Source organism: Myxine glutinosa, chromosome 9, assembly GCF_964187855.1.
Source record: "Myxine glutinosa chromosome 9, kmMyxGlut1.1, whole genome shotgun sequence".
Classification (NCBI taxonomy): Eukaryota; Metazoa; Chordata; class Myxini; order Myxiniformes; family Myxinidae; genus Myxine; species Myxine glutinosa.
In genome coordinates this window covers 4,113,024-4,126,589 of record NC_136269.1, presented here as the reverse complement: position 1 = coordinate 4,126,589, position 13,566 = coordinate 4,113,024, and the positions used below count along the sequence as shown (strand labels likewise).

Below are 13,566 nucleotides of genomic sequence, written 5' to 3'. Positions count from 1 at the left end.
TTGCTGCCAAAGCTACCCTAAACTTGGGACGTATTTGAGATTTGGCTGGGATACCGACACACAGTGGCCTACTCATTTCAAAAGGCACCGTGGGATATTTCTCATCCATGAGCAAGTATTCGCAGATGGGACAGCCGGCTTAAAGGAGAGAATTTCGTTCATATGATGTCCTGCCTGTGACGTCTCAGGTTGGCAGCTTGTCGTCTTATGCTTCGTCAGGAATCGAACCTGGACGCAGGTGAAAAGTGAATGTGTTACATCTGAAATATCATATGAGCCCAAGCAACTACGATTCAAACATTGAGGGATCATTTTAGATATTGCTCTTCAAAACAAATTGCTAACAACCCTTGACCACTTAAAATCACCTAAAATCGTCAATTTTCATCGAATTCACCTGAAATTTTAATTTATCATTTGAATTTTGTCATCAAATTTTCAACAAAGCTTTATTATGAGAATATGGAGGAGACAAATTAAGAATTTGGTCAAAAGGTCAAAGGTCAACGTCACATAAAATGGTCAGTTTTCATCTAATTGACCTGAAATCATACTATAATTCACCAAATGTCCATCTGTCTGTCTGTCCGTCCGTCCGTTCGAAGGTACCGCAAAAACGGCTGAACCGATCGCAACGATATTTTTTTTTGGGGGGGGTGGGGGGGTAATCCTGGGAACCCCTGGAGTAAAATAGGGTATATTGTTTTTCCAATTTCGGCTTTGGTCTCCAGCCTAACGTTATTGTCCCGGACCATACCGCACAAACGGCTGCACCGATCGCTGCACAGCTGCACCAATCGGCTGCACCGATTGGACTCGGTGACCTTTTTATGACCAATATGGTGACAAAGACCTTTTATAAGGACATGGGTTGAATCCCTGCTTGAGATAATACCAACCCCCTCCCCGCCATCACGGTCGTCTCTCCAACTCACAATCCCACGAGATATGCTTAAAGGATGACCCAAAACCAATTATCATCTTTTTGATTCGTCGTATATAAACATTATTAAAAGTAAATAAGAACTTCGGCCAAAGTTCAAACGACGTGAGTTTAATCTCCACATGAGAGAATTCCACATAGCTATTTGGACGGTGTATAAGCTAACAGATCGCTGTCTCCATCAATCTTGCCAAGGCTGTAATACCTATCGGGTCAAAATCCTTTTAACTGTTGATTTGGTAGTTTTTACAATGAAGGAAACATTAACAATGTTGTTAAAAGTTTATTTTGTGATTAATTTGTGATTGGAGTTATGTTGCTTGGAATGAAAAAAGAGATATCGAGTTCAAGTGAATGACGACATGCCGTGATGGTTTCTACTTTCTGAACGTGAACTTCGTGGATTGCCATATGCAGATTCGCCACAGACCCTCAATCGATGTTTCTATACGTTTTTCATGGAAGTCCTTCACGAACTTGCTGTCAATATCTGATGTGTGACTGAAGGTGCTACAGGAATGTGGAATTTATAGGTTTCATGCTTTAGCATTCGCCGTTTCTGCATTGCCTGTTTGCTTCCAGCCTCCCACCCGTGCGAAGCACGGGTATGTCACTAGTTTAAAGAATTTGAATATCGGGTCACTGAATTGGTTCACCAATCAAAAGGTAGGAGCCAATTGTTTTTTCAGATCAAAAGGTCAATGGTCAAGGCTGCATAAAATCATCAATTTTCATTTTGTATTTTTAAAAACTGTTTTCCTTATTTTGAGTATATGGAAGAGGAAGAGGAAGAAGAGGAAGAAGAGGCAGAAGAAGATGTCTGAATACAAATGGACGCGGACAGGCTTTGTATTTTCAGATGCTTTCTAGTTTGCTCTTTTAATGATTTTCGAAAGTTTCATGTCACTCAATGTCATGTTGACAGTCAATAACGTTATACTTTCTTGAAGTTCAGTAGTGTCGGCTGTTTACACGTGCGATGCAGTTTGAATAATTAGGCCTCAACCTGAGCCTCATTTGCTCACTGCAAAGTCCTTCGTGTCGGCAAGGCTTGAGGCAAACTCGTAGATGCTCTTCATCTTGTTCTCCCCAGCAAGGGAGTAGCACGTGCCATTTTTAAAGTCTTTGGTATGACCCGTTCGGGACCAGAACGACCAGACTCTCCACCACCACCGAGTCTGTGTTTGTGTGGAAACTGTTTTATGCTTGGAAATCTGACTGAATTTACCAACTTAAAATGGAATCAATGACCATTGTGTACAAACTTGCGCTCATGGAGGAGCAATCAGGTGGCCGCTGGTTGCACCACAGAGGTGATTGTTCTGTACAGATTATTTGACACAGGTATTCTCTGTGGGGCAAATTTAAATGGCCGCTATGAACAGGTGCTCAATCTGTAAAGGTGGTCGTTAACCCTTGGATGCAGTGATTGGGCTTTGCAAGAAAAAAAAAAGAAGCTTTTCTTTTGTTGCAAAAACTATGCTGTACAATTTTTTTTTTTTATGAGCCTCATTTTCACTGATTTTCATGTTGTTACACAAAATTCAGTGACATAAATAAATAAAAATTTCATTCAGGCTCCTGGGAAAATCTTCATTCTTCATTTATAACCAGAAAATCCGACACGAATGCAGGCCTGGGGCCTTTGAGGCCCCGCATAAATGTTGTACTACAATGTTATATCATTATTTTCTTGGTTATGAGCCTCATTATATGCTCCTATAACTTGGTTACAAATAATTCAGTGACAAAAATATGAAAATTGAAAAACTTTACACAAATACATTTGTGGGGCCTCCAAGGCCCAATGGCTGCATAGGTGTAGGATTTTTGACAGTTGTGGACATATACATTCTAAATAAAAGGATTACTGAATCATATTTTTTGAGCAAATACTCCTCCATGAGCCTCAACTTTTTCGAGAAAAAAAATGGTTGAAAAACCAAGAACAAAATTAATAAATAAATAAAAGCATTCATTACTTGTATGGGATTTTTCCAACTAATAGGATCAATGATTCACATTTTCTGAGCAAATACACATCCATGAGCATCGACTTGGATTGAAAAAGGATATGAAAGCAAAAAATCTATAATTAAAAAAACAAAACTTTACACGAATACCTCGGTTGGGCCTCCGAGGCCCAATGGCTGCATTTATGTAGGATTTTTGATGCCTGCATCTAAGGGTTAAGGTAGGTTTAACCGTGTATATTATACACTAGTGGGGTATGCTCACATTGTGTAAGCAAGAACAAACCGTGCTCCGTATGTAGGTACATAATAAATAGAAGCTTTATGATTTGAGGCATCACGGACCTGCTGCTAGATATCGATTTAGGTTTATTTATTTATTTTACGGGCACATATATTGGTTTTACGTATGTTTTCATTGAGATTATTATTTTACAGCTCACAGTTATAGAAATTACAATTTTCAAAATGTTGGATATTGATTGGGGATTCTTTTGGAGGATTTTGAGGATTGAGGATTTGCATTTACATTTTTTTAACGTAAATTTTCATTTATAGATGCTTTTGGATGGTTCTGGGAGATAAGGTACTGAACATTATATCAGTCAGTGGTTACAAAAAGCTTTTATATATATATGTATGTATATATATATATATATATATATATATATATATATATATATATATATATATATATATATATATATATATATATATACGTATATATATATATATATATATATATATATATATATATATATATATATATATATGTATATATATACGTATATATCTATATATATAAAACACAGTTTGTGTGTATGTAATGTTACCGATAGACTCCTAAACGGAGAGGCTCACGTGCTTGATATTTGGCATAGACATGGCCATTGAGCCTGGGACGAACATGGCCTACCTCAAAATATTTGACGAGATCCATATTTTTTATTCATATTTACCTCAGCACATTTCAGCGAGGAACATTATACATGGAATCTCAGCCGGTGCCAGAGCAGCTCGCTGATTCGCTCAGAGCGATCACGTGATGTTCCATCCCCGCCGCCAGACCACTGAACTGAAAATATATAGAATGACCATTGCCATTCACACCACATAGATGGAGATGCAGCTACCGGGCGCCATCTTGGTTGGCACTCGATGCTGGGTGATGGTGATTTCCGTCACACGTTTGCACGTAATTCAGAGCGAAAAGCTATTGCGTTTTTTCACCTTTTGTGTGATCGTGTTTTGTGTCGATTTTGTGCGATATGAATTAAACGTCTTTGAAACAGCTGTGAAACGTCTTTCCACAACCCTTCCGTAACCGATTGGAGCAGTTTATTGCCGCACAAAATGGCATTTTAACAGTTGTCTGGCTTTTAAAATCTGGGACACGTTCAAAACAAACGAGATCCGCGAAGCGAGTCGGTCGAGTCGTGCTAACCAAGATGACGACACGGCAGCTTCACTTTTCACGTAGTATGAGCGTTCTATATATTTTCAATTCAGTGCGCCCGACTCGCTCACGTACTTGATTTGTGGCATAGACATGGCCATTGGGCCTTCACGGTGTAATTTGTGCGAGGCTTTTGTCCGAGTGAGCTTGAGTCGAGAGGGCAAATGTACGGGTTGGGAATGTACGGGTCTCCCTTCCCCCACCCGGCAACGCCGGTACTGGAGGGCGTCACAGGGTCGGTGAGTCTCCAAAATCCACTTTGTGCTGTTGTTGCGAAGATGCAGGACGATGTCGCGATTGTTGTGCTGCTCTCCTACCATGAGAACTGCAACGTCATTGTTGACTGGCCCTCCCCTTCCCTCCCCCTTCCCCCTCCCCCTCCCCTCCACCCAACCCTCTCCCCTTCTCCACTCCCCCTCCCCCTCCCTTTTCCCCCTCCCCCTTCCCCTCCCCTTCCCCTCCCCTTCCCTCTCCCCTCCCCTCTCCCCTCCCCCTACCCGTTCCCCTTCCCCCCTGCCCATCTCCTCCCCTCTCCCCTCCCCCCTCCTTTTCCCCCTCCCCCTTCCCCTCCCATTCCCCCTTCCCCCTCCCCTCCCCCCTCTCCTCCCCTCCCCCCCCCCGTTCCCCTCCCCCCCCCTCCCCCGCCCGGCAATGCCGGGTACTTCTGCTAGTATATATATATATATTGTGAACATACATTTGAGCTTCTAATGATCTGATCTGACATTTGTTTGGACGCTCAGCATTCATTGAGCCTTCGAGAAAATGAAGAGAGCGATGTGAATATATAATACTTTATTTTTGTATCAAACATTCCAATATGCCAAGCACTGATTTGGAGTTTTGTACAAAGCCGTTCTCTCTTTCAGGATTCCCGTTGAACAGTACTTGTACCAAAAAAACAGCAATGTGATTTGGCGTGAATTTGTAAATGGTATTAAATTAAAAAAATATATTTACAATATATACACTTCCAGAATGGTCCAGGCGTTAGAATGAACCAGGACGTGCTGCACGCTATGCAAATCTACCCAGTCCGTACAGCGAGCATTGCCTGCATCAGCTGTGGGGCACACAACATGTAAGGTGTGCATTCCTGCCTCCATCATGTAAGGTGTGCATTCCTGCCTCCATCGAGCAGCCTTGCAGTGTTTCTGCGCCCATCAGGACTTCCTCGGTAACATGTCTGAGACTCGAGGCGTCCGCCCCGCCATGGCCTTGAAATGGAGATCTCCAGATGAGATTGCCACTCCGTGTGGACTCATCCGACCCCCATGCTGTGCTTGCCAGCCCCCTCCCGGACCCGCTATGAAGCCAGGACCAGCAGGTGCTCCGTACTGCACGTACTGCACTTGGCTCGGTGCCCCGGGGTAAGAACCGAGGCTGGAGGCAGACACAAAGCTGCTAACGGCAGGTAGCGCTGAGTGCGCCTATGGGGGAGGAAGGGCAGGTAGAACATGGATTGTGAAAAAGATACCATTTTATTGAGGGAACGGGTGCATTAAGTATGTAGCAATCCACAAAGGAAGAATGCTAAATGTATATATTATGTGTGCATGAATGTATGTATGTGTGTATGTATGTGTGTATGTATGCATATACAGTCACGTGAAAAGGTAAGTACACCCCATGAAAAGTTTTGACTTTTTCAACATATTTCAACATACAGCTATTTGATCTTCATTTCAACAATATTGATAGATAAAGGTGATATAATATAACAAATATCATGAAACATTTACATTTTGTAGTCCATTGTATAATTTAAATAAACATAAATGCAAATTTTGCATGTGGAAAAAGTAAGTACACCCCGATATTTATCACTACTTCAAATACCTAAAATTTGAATCAGGTGCACCAGCTCAGGTGCAAATGATTAGAACATCGTTAGAGAGGATCTTGGAGGGTCCTGCCATATTTAAACCTCAGACATTTAGTTTGGTTTGCTCTTTGTTATTGAAGTGTGCGGTGTCACCATGCCTAGATCAAAAGAGCTCTCTGAGGCCTTCAGAAAGAAGGTTATAGATGCCTACGAGTCTGGGAAGGGATTTAAAAAGATCTCCAAACAATTTGAAATCAATCATTCGACTGTCCGGAAGATCATCTACAAGTGGAGAAGATTCCAAACAACTGCCAACTTGTTCAGGTCAGGCCGCCCCAGCAAGTTCAGCCCGAGAGCAGACCGCAAGATGCTGAAAGAAATCTCTAAGAACCCCAGAATGTCATCACGGGACCTACAGGTACCTCTTGCCACTGCTGATGTAAAAGTGCACGAGTCCACCATTGAAAAGAGGCTGCACAAATTTGATCTACATGGGAGGTGTGCCAGGAGGAAACCTTTGCTGTCCAGGAAGAACATCAGGGCAGGACTAAAGTTTGCCAATGAACACCGAGGCAAAGACCAGCACTTCTGGAACAATGTGCTCTGGACAGATGAGTCAAAGGTAGAGCTATTTGGCCACAGTACCAGAAGACATGTTTGGCGAAAACCAAAGACAGCATTTGACCACAAGGACCTGATACCAACTGTAAAACATGGTGGTGGAAATATTATGGTTTGGGGCAGCTTTGCTGCATCAGGGCCTGGGCAGCTCACCATCATAGAATCCACTATGAATTCTTCATTGTACCAGAGGGTGCTTGAGGATAATGTGAGGCCATCTGTCAGAAAGTTGAAGCTCAACCGAAGGTGGACCTTGCAACATGACAATGACCCTAAACATACCAGTAAATCCACCAAGGGGTGCCTGAAAAGAAACAAATGGAGGGTTCTGGAATAGCCAAGTCAAAGCCCGGATATAAATCCCATCGAGATGTTGTGGGGGGATTTGAAACGAGCTGTGCATGCAAGAAACCCCTCAAACATCGCACAGCTGAAAGAATTCTGCATGGAGGAGTGGGCAAAAATTTCTCCCAGTCGAGGTCAGAGACTGATAGACAGTTATAAGAAACGCCTACTTGAGGTTCTTTCTGCCAAAGGGGGCAATACCACCTATTAGAGCCAAGGGTGTACTTACTTTTTCCACATGCGAAATTTGCATTTATGTTTATTTAAATTATACAATGGACGACAAAATGTAAATATTTCATGATATTTGTTATACTAGGGCATGCCCGTACTATATATATATCTAAAATTATATCCCCCCCCTCTATTTACATGAAATGGTTTGGTCCAAAGCGAACGGCTTGCGAGTACGGTGACAATCCCCCCCCCTCTATTTACATGAAATGGTTTGGTCCAAAGCGAACGGCTTGCGAGTACGGTGACAATCCCCCCCCTCTATTTACATGAAATGGTTTGGTCCAAAGCGAACGGCTTGCGGAGTTCGGTAAAGAAATCGCCATAGCGTGCACAGTCGCAAAGTAGTTTTAATTAGTTTTAAAACATAGTTTAACGCCAACATAGTTTGCCAACGTGAAATAAATGAATACGCTCTCAAATGTGCCGTCCGAGGCAGAATCTGTTCGCCACGTTCGGCACACGTGATAGCTCACTGCTCTCTGATTGGTTGAATCGTTTTTTGGACATAGCTCACTAACTACTTGTCCGATTAATATGAAACCTTGAAAAGGCACATCCTCGGGTCCCCAGCAATATACCTGGCAAGTTTAAAGTATATCGGACCCGTGGTTGTCGAGAAACAGCGGTTACAGACATACATACATACATACATACATACATACACACAGAGATTACTGGAATTATAGATAGATTATATCACCTTTATCTATCAATATTGTTGAAATGAAGATCAAATAGCTGTATGTTGAAATATGTTGAAAAAGTCAAAACTTTACATGGGGTGTACTTACTTTTTCACGTTACTGTATGTATATATATCACTTATCATGTGACTATGTGTATGCAAGTATGTGTATTTATGTACGTATGTGGGTATGTATGCATTCATGCATACATACATATATATATATGTATATATATATATATATATATATATATATATATATATATATATATATATATATATATATATATATATATATATATATATATATATATATATACACATACATATATACTTACAGTCATATATACATACAATCATATATATATATATATATATATATATATATATATATATATATTCATACAATCATATATATATATATATATATATATATATATATATATATAAATAATCATACAATCATATATACATACAATCATATATATATATATATATATATATATATATATATATATATATATATACATATATAAATAATCATACAATCATATATACATACAATCATATATACATACAAAATATCCCCTTATTGTTGGTGCACATTTTGTGAATTTTTTGAGATGGCACATACCAGGCACAGAATTTTTCAAATCTTGTGAGATCAGCTCACCTCAGTTTTTATCACACACTTAACTTGGTCATATCACATGTCTGAGGACAAATGACAAAACTTCTATATGCACAAACGATTCTCATTAATAGATAAAAATGTTTCCCGTGCAGAGGCAACTGTAAGAATTTTTTGTTTGTTTTCATGAAAATGCACCGATTGTGGAGTCATAAAGGAGGTTTAAGCGTAAGTTAAGGAGTGAAGCATCTCACGAGAATCCGATTCAGCAATGGATGGGACAGTCTTCTGTGTCATGGGCAGTGTGCGGCCAAAGTGAGGCTGAAGATGTTCAAACTCATCGACATGGTTCCACATGCCATGGAAAACAGCCCCGGAAAGTCATTTGAGGTGTGGACATCAGCAAAGATCAGGAATCGACCATCCACACCATTTTGATTTTTTTTTTTTTCCACAGGGGCAACCGCGACCAGATACAAGTGGTGGATCTGTTGCAGGAAGAGGCTTACATCACACATATTGCATGTTGTGGCTCCTTGCTCGGAGGGATCGAAGAAGCGAGATGTATCGATACACGTAACCTCCTGTTTTCCGACGAAGCAGTGTTCCATCTTGACGGAAAGGTAAGCGATCATTTTTTCAGGATTTGGTGGCAGGAGAATCTTGTAAAAAAGAAGCACAAGCGTGACTCCTACAATGGCGGTGGTTGGCATCCTGTCAGGAGACTTTCGAGGTATTTGCATTCAATTTTTCGAGCTGTCTATCTCGAGTTTGAATCTCCACTGAGCTACAGGAATGTCTCCCTGATGTACTTTCTCATGGACGACGACGTATCAATGTGTACACCGTCCATTGGAGGGACTTGTGCAGGAGCACCTGTCTGCCAGCACGAGTTTGTGGACGTTAAGGTATTAAAAATCCCAATTGGCCACAAAGAGGAACCCTGAACAAATCACACATTCCTGCTGTCTAACCGACTGGGGGGCACCGCATCAGTGGCACAGCCATGCTTCCAGTAATGATGCAAACCAGCAGCCGCATGCTGCACCTCAATGAACGAATGGTTAGTGTACACATTGATAGAGGCACATCATTGAGCAGTTCTTTTTTGTGAACCAACAGTGACAGGTGAAATGGTGTAAATTGCTGCAGACATTCCTCCTTCCACAGCTAAGAGCTACCGGAGGCCTTTCAGCACTATCCCACCCACTCCATCCAAATACGTACATTCTGCAAATCCTGTTTGAAATGTCCTTAGTGAATTTATTGCTGAATACTGCATAGGCCAAAGACTTTGATCTCACTGAAAAAGGCATCAAAAGGGGATTTGTCGAGGCTAAGGTGAGAAAACGTGCGAAGAGAGTGTTTTCTGCAAGTCAACTAAGCCAGCGAGGAGCACAGGTATGCTTGAACTGACTTGTTCGGAGAAACTTGTCTTGGGCTCATAAGTGGAAATTGAGGAGGCACAGATGGGATTATTGTTAACATTTACAAAGAAGATGTTTTGCCAACACCAGTGTTGGCACAAGTTGGCCTTTCCGTCAGGCACAAGTGTTTTTTTGTGATAAATGTTAGCTCTTCCACGAGCCTCGATTCTGTATGCAAGTGAATTTTTCAGTGGAAAATGAAAGAAATTGTTTATGATTTGATAAAAGAGGAACAATGAAGCATCTGTTCAGTGATGTTCGCAAAGGGGAAGTGATATTTTGTGACAAGTTGATGTAAGTCTTATGGTATGTGCCAATGTGTGCGCAATGACGAGGCAGCAATATGCCTGTTCACGTCCTATGAGGATTTGTGTTGCTTCGGAAAGTGAAAAACTTGGCAAAGTGAACATTAAGTGAGTGCAAGAGCAGGCTTCGAGTTTGCGGAAGAATGAAGGTGCAAGCAGATTTGGAGTCCATGATTGTTTTACCACCACAAATGATCACAACCAACACGTGACCTGATCTGATCTGCTAATAACATCAGATTTACAAAATAAGTTTGCCATGGTCGAGGTAACTGTAGCTTCGGAAGGATTAATGAGATCCATAAGAGAAGCTACAGTCCGAGATATGAGGCTCATTGCGCAGAATGCACACGTCAGGGATGCTCTGTAAAAAGAGTGTGCCGTTGAAGCTTTACGTGGATGTATTGTCACACGATCAGAGGTTTGATTCCTGATGGATGTTGAGATTGTGGGAGATATGTTAAGTTGGCATTGAAGGAGCTGGCAGAAACTCAGTAAGAGCACAAGTTTGGATTTTGTCAAAGAAACAATTATTGTCAAATGTCGCCCCGTGCACGCAAACCGAAAAGCGGGGTTAAACAATTGGTTCACTTCTGTCTGTCTGTCTGTCTTTGTCTACAAACGTCAGTTTATAGTGGAGGAACAACTTGATTTTAATTGAATGTTATATTTTGAACACGAATCGGAAAATAAACATATAATATAGCTGTACTTTGGCTCTGAATACATCCTGATCGCAAAGATCTTGGAAAAACGGCCGCCATCTTGGAAAAACCGAAAAACTTTGCACCTCTATATCTCTGAAAGTGCTGAATAGAAAAAATTGAGACATGGCTCATTGTAAAGAACTCTCCATGGGAAATAAAATATGTTAATGATGATTTCATAAGTGCCTCCATTATGACGTCATAATTGGACAAGTACAAAACTTCATCCGATCAAATGAAATTTCTTGAGCATAATCTAGGAATAAATTAGTTTAGAAAAAAATGAGGATGCCGTCATCGGTCACGTGGTTCGTCCGCCATATTTGTTTTAACACAAAAGCCTTAAAAACCACTGAAAATACATCCTGGCGAGGGTTTGCAATCTCTGATTGCTCTTTTTCTTGTTATTCTGTGTGGACAAACAGACAAACAAACGGACTCAAATGCAATACCCTCTCCTCTGGCGAGGGTAATAAATACCAGTAACATACGTCTTCAAAACTAGTATCACAAGTGATGGTAATCTAATAGTGCGTTCAAAAATACATCATATTGTAAGCAGTTGTCAAGTTGCAAATGTAACTAGACTGACACTCGGTAGAGCGCATCCCTCCGCCAAGCTGAACAGTTTACGTTTGGAATCTCCCGATAGGCCAGATCTGGATCCAGACCTGAACCAAAATCGAATCGGCTTGGTCTTGACATCTAACCAACTCATCCACATCATCGGTAGTTCTCAGTTTTGAAATGTAGATTTTTTGTTCCGACAAAGGATTAACGTCCAAAGCGTCAGCTTTTCATGGCAGTTCGCATACCTCCATCAACCTTCTGCTGGTTGGAATCCTTCGAAACACGAGATTAATGTGTCTATAAACTCTATTTCAGAAAAATATTACATGTTAAAAAGGCTTATTGGGGACTAGTTATGATAATTATGATGATAAAGTCTGCGAGCCAAACAATTTATTTTAAAATTAGACTTTTGACCCCTAGGGTAACTTCTTTTTTTGGCTACTTGGTTAAGGCTCATGGAATAGCGAGAGCAGAATGGAAGGGAACAAAATGGAAAGGGGGAAACACCATCAGAAGAATAGAAGTGAGAGTGAGATCAAGAGGAAGGGGGAGAAGGACACATGGGGTGAAGAAGCTGCACACAAGATGACTGAAACACAGCAAGAAGAGGGAGGGAGAAACGGCGATGAAACAGAGCAGGAACAAAGCAAATGACAAGTAACAAACGAAATAAGTGAGGGAGAGGTGGAAAAAAATCACAATAACCTAGAAAAAAAGGAGTGCTTGGTAATGGGGTCATTTGGGGTAGATCCCAATTTTTTAAATCCCATTTGAGTAACCCTGCGCCATTGATTATTGCAGACTTGCTCTCTGGAATTATTCGCCAAACAGAACATTAAAATGTTATGTTCGTGAACGGTAAGTGTTGGGTATGTTGAGAGAAATATATAAGAAAGGTCAGAGGGAAAGGTGGGAGAGAGGTGAACAAACAGGGTACAGATAGGTTTCCCCTTCTTCCACCTTTGGTAAACCTTCTCGGCCCTCATTATTTGTTCAGTATATCCTGACCCTCTCCACCAGAACTATCTGGCTGATGGTGTAGCAGAGTAATATCAAATGAAAAAATGTCAGTGAAGGAAATAACCAAATAATCAAATGAAAGACCAAATACTGCATTGGAGTCATCAGAAGGAACCCGAATATGGAAAGAGCAAAGATTGAGTCATCAGAAGGAACCCGAATATTGAAAGAGCAAAGATGGAGTCATCAGAAGGAACCTGAATATGGAAAGAGCAAAGATGGAGTCATCAGAAGGAACCCGAATATGGAAAGAGCAAAGATGGAGTCATCAGGAGGAACCTGAATATGGAAAGAGCAAATATGGAGTCATCAAGAGGAACCTGAATATGGAAAGGGCAACGATGGAGTCATCAGGAGGAACCCAATTATGGAAAGAGCAAATATGGAGTCATCAGGAGGAACCCGAATATGGAAAGAGCAAAGATGGAGTCATCAGGGGGAATCTGAATATGGAAAGAGCAAAGATGGAGTCATCAGAAGGAACCCGAATATGGAAAGAGGAAAGATGGAGTCATCAGAAGGAACCCGAATATGGAAAGAGGAAAGATGGAGTCATCAGGAGGAACCCAATTATGGAAAGAGCAAAGATGCAGTCATCAGGAGGAACCTGAATATGGAAAGAGCAGAGATGGAGTCACCAGGAGGAACCTGAATATGGAAAGAGCAAAGATGGAGTCATCAGGAGGAACCCAATTATGGAAAGAGCAAAGATGGAGTCATCAGGGGGAACCTGAATATGGAAAGGGCAACGATGGAGTCATCAGGAGGAACCTGAATATGGAAAGAGCAGAGATGGAGTCACCAGGAGGAACCTGAAT

At 41.2% G+C, this 13,566-nt stretch overlaps 1 protein-coding gene across 1 annotated transcript in view; it reads right to left on the bottom strand.

The window, feature by feature from the left end:
* Nucleotides 1-5,153: 5,153 nt before the first annotated feature.
* Nucleotides 5,154-13,566, bottom strand: part of LOC137435669 (paired box protein Pax-1) — a 200,799-nt gene continuing 192,386 nt past the window's right edge. The window contains exon 4 of the mRNA XM_068129615.2: nt 5,154-5,802. Coding sequence (XP_067985716.1) covers nt 5,536-5,802 — 267 coding nt within the window. The 3' untranslated portion in view covers nt 5,154-5,535. The remainder of the gene's footprint in view (nt 5,803-13,566) is intronic.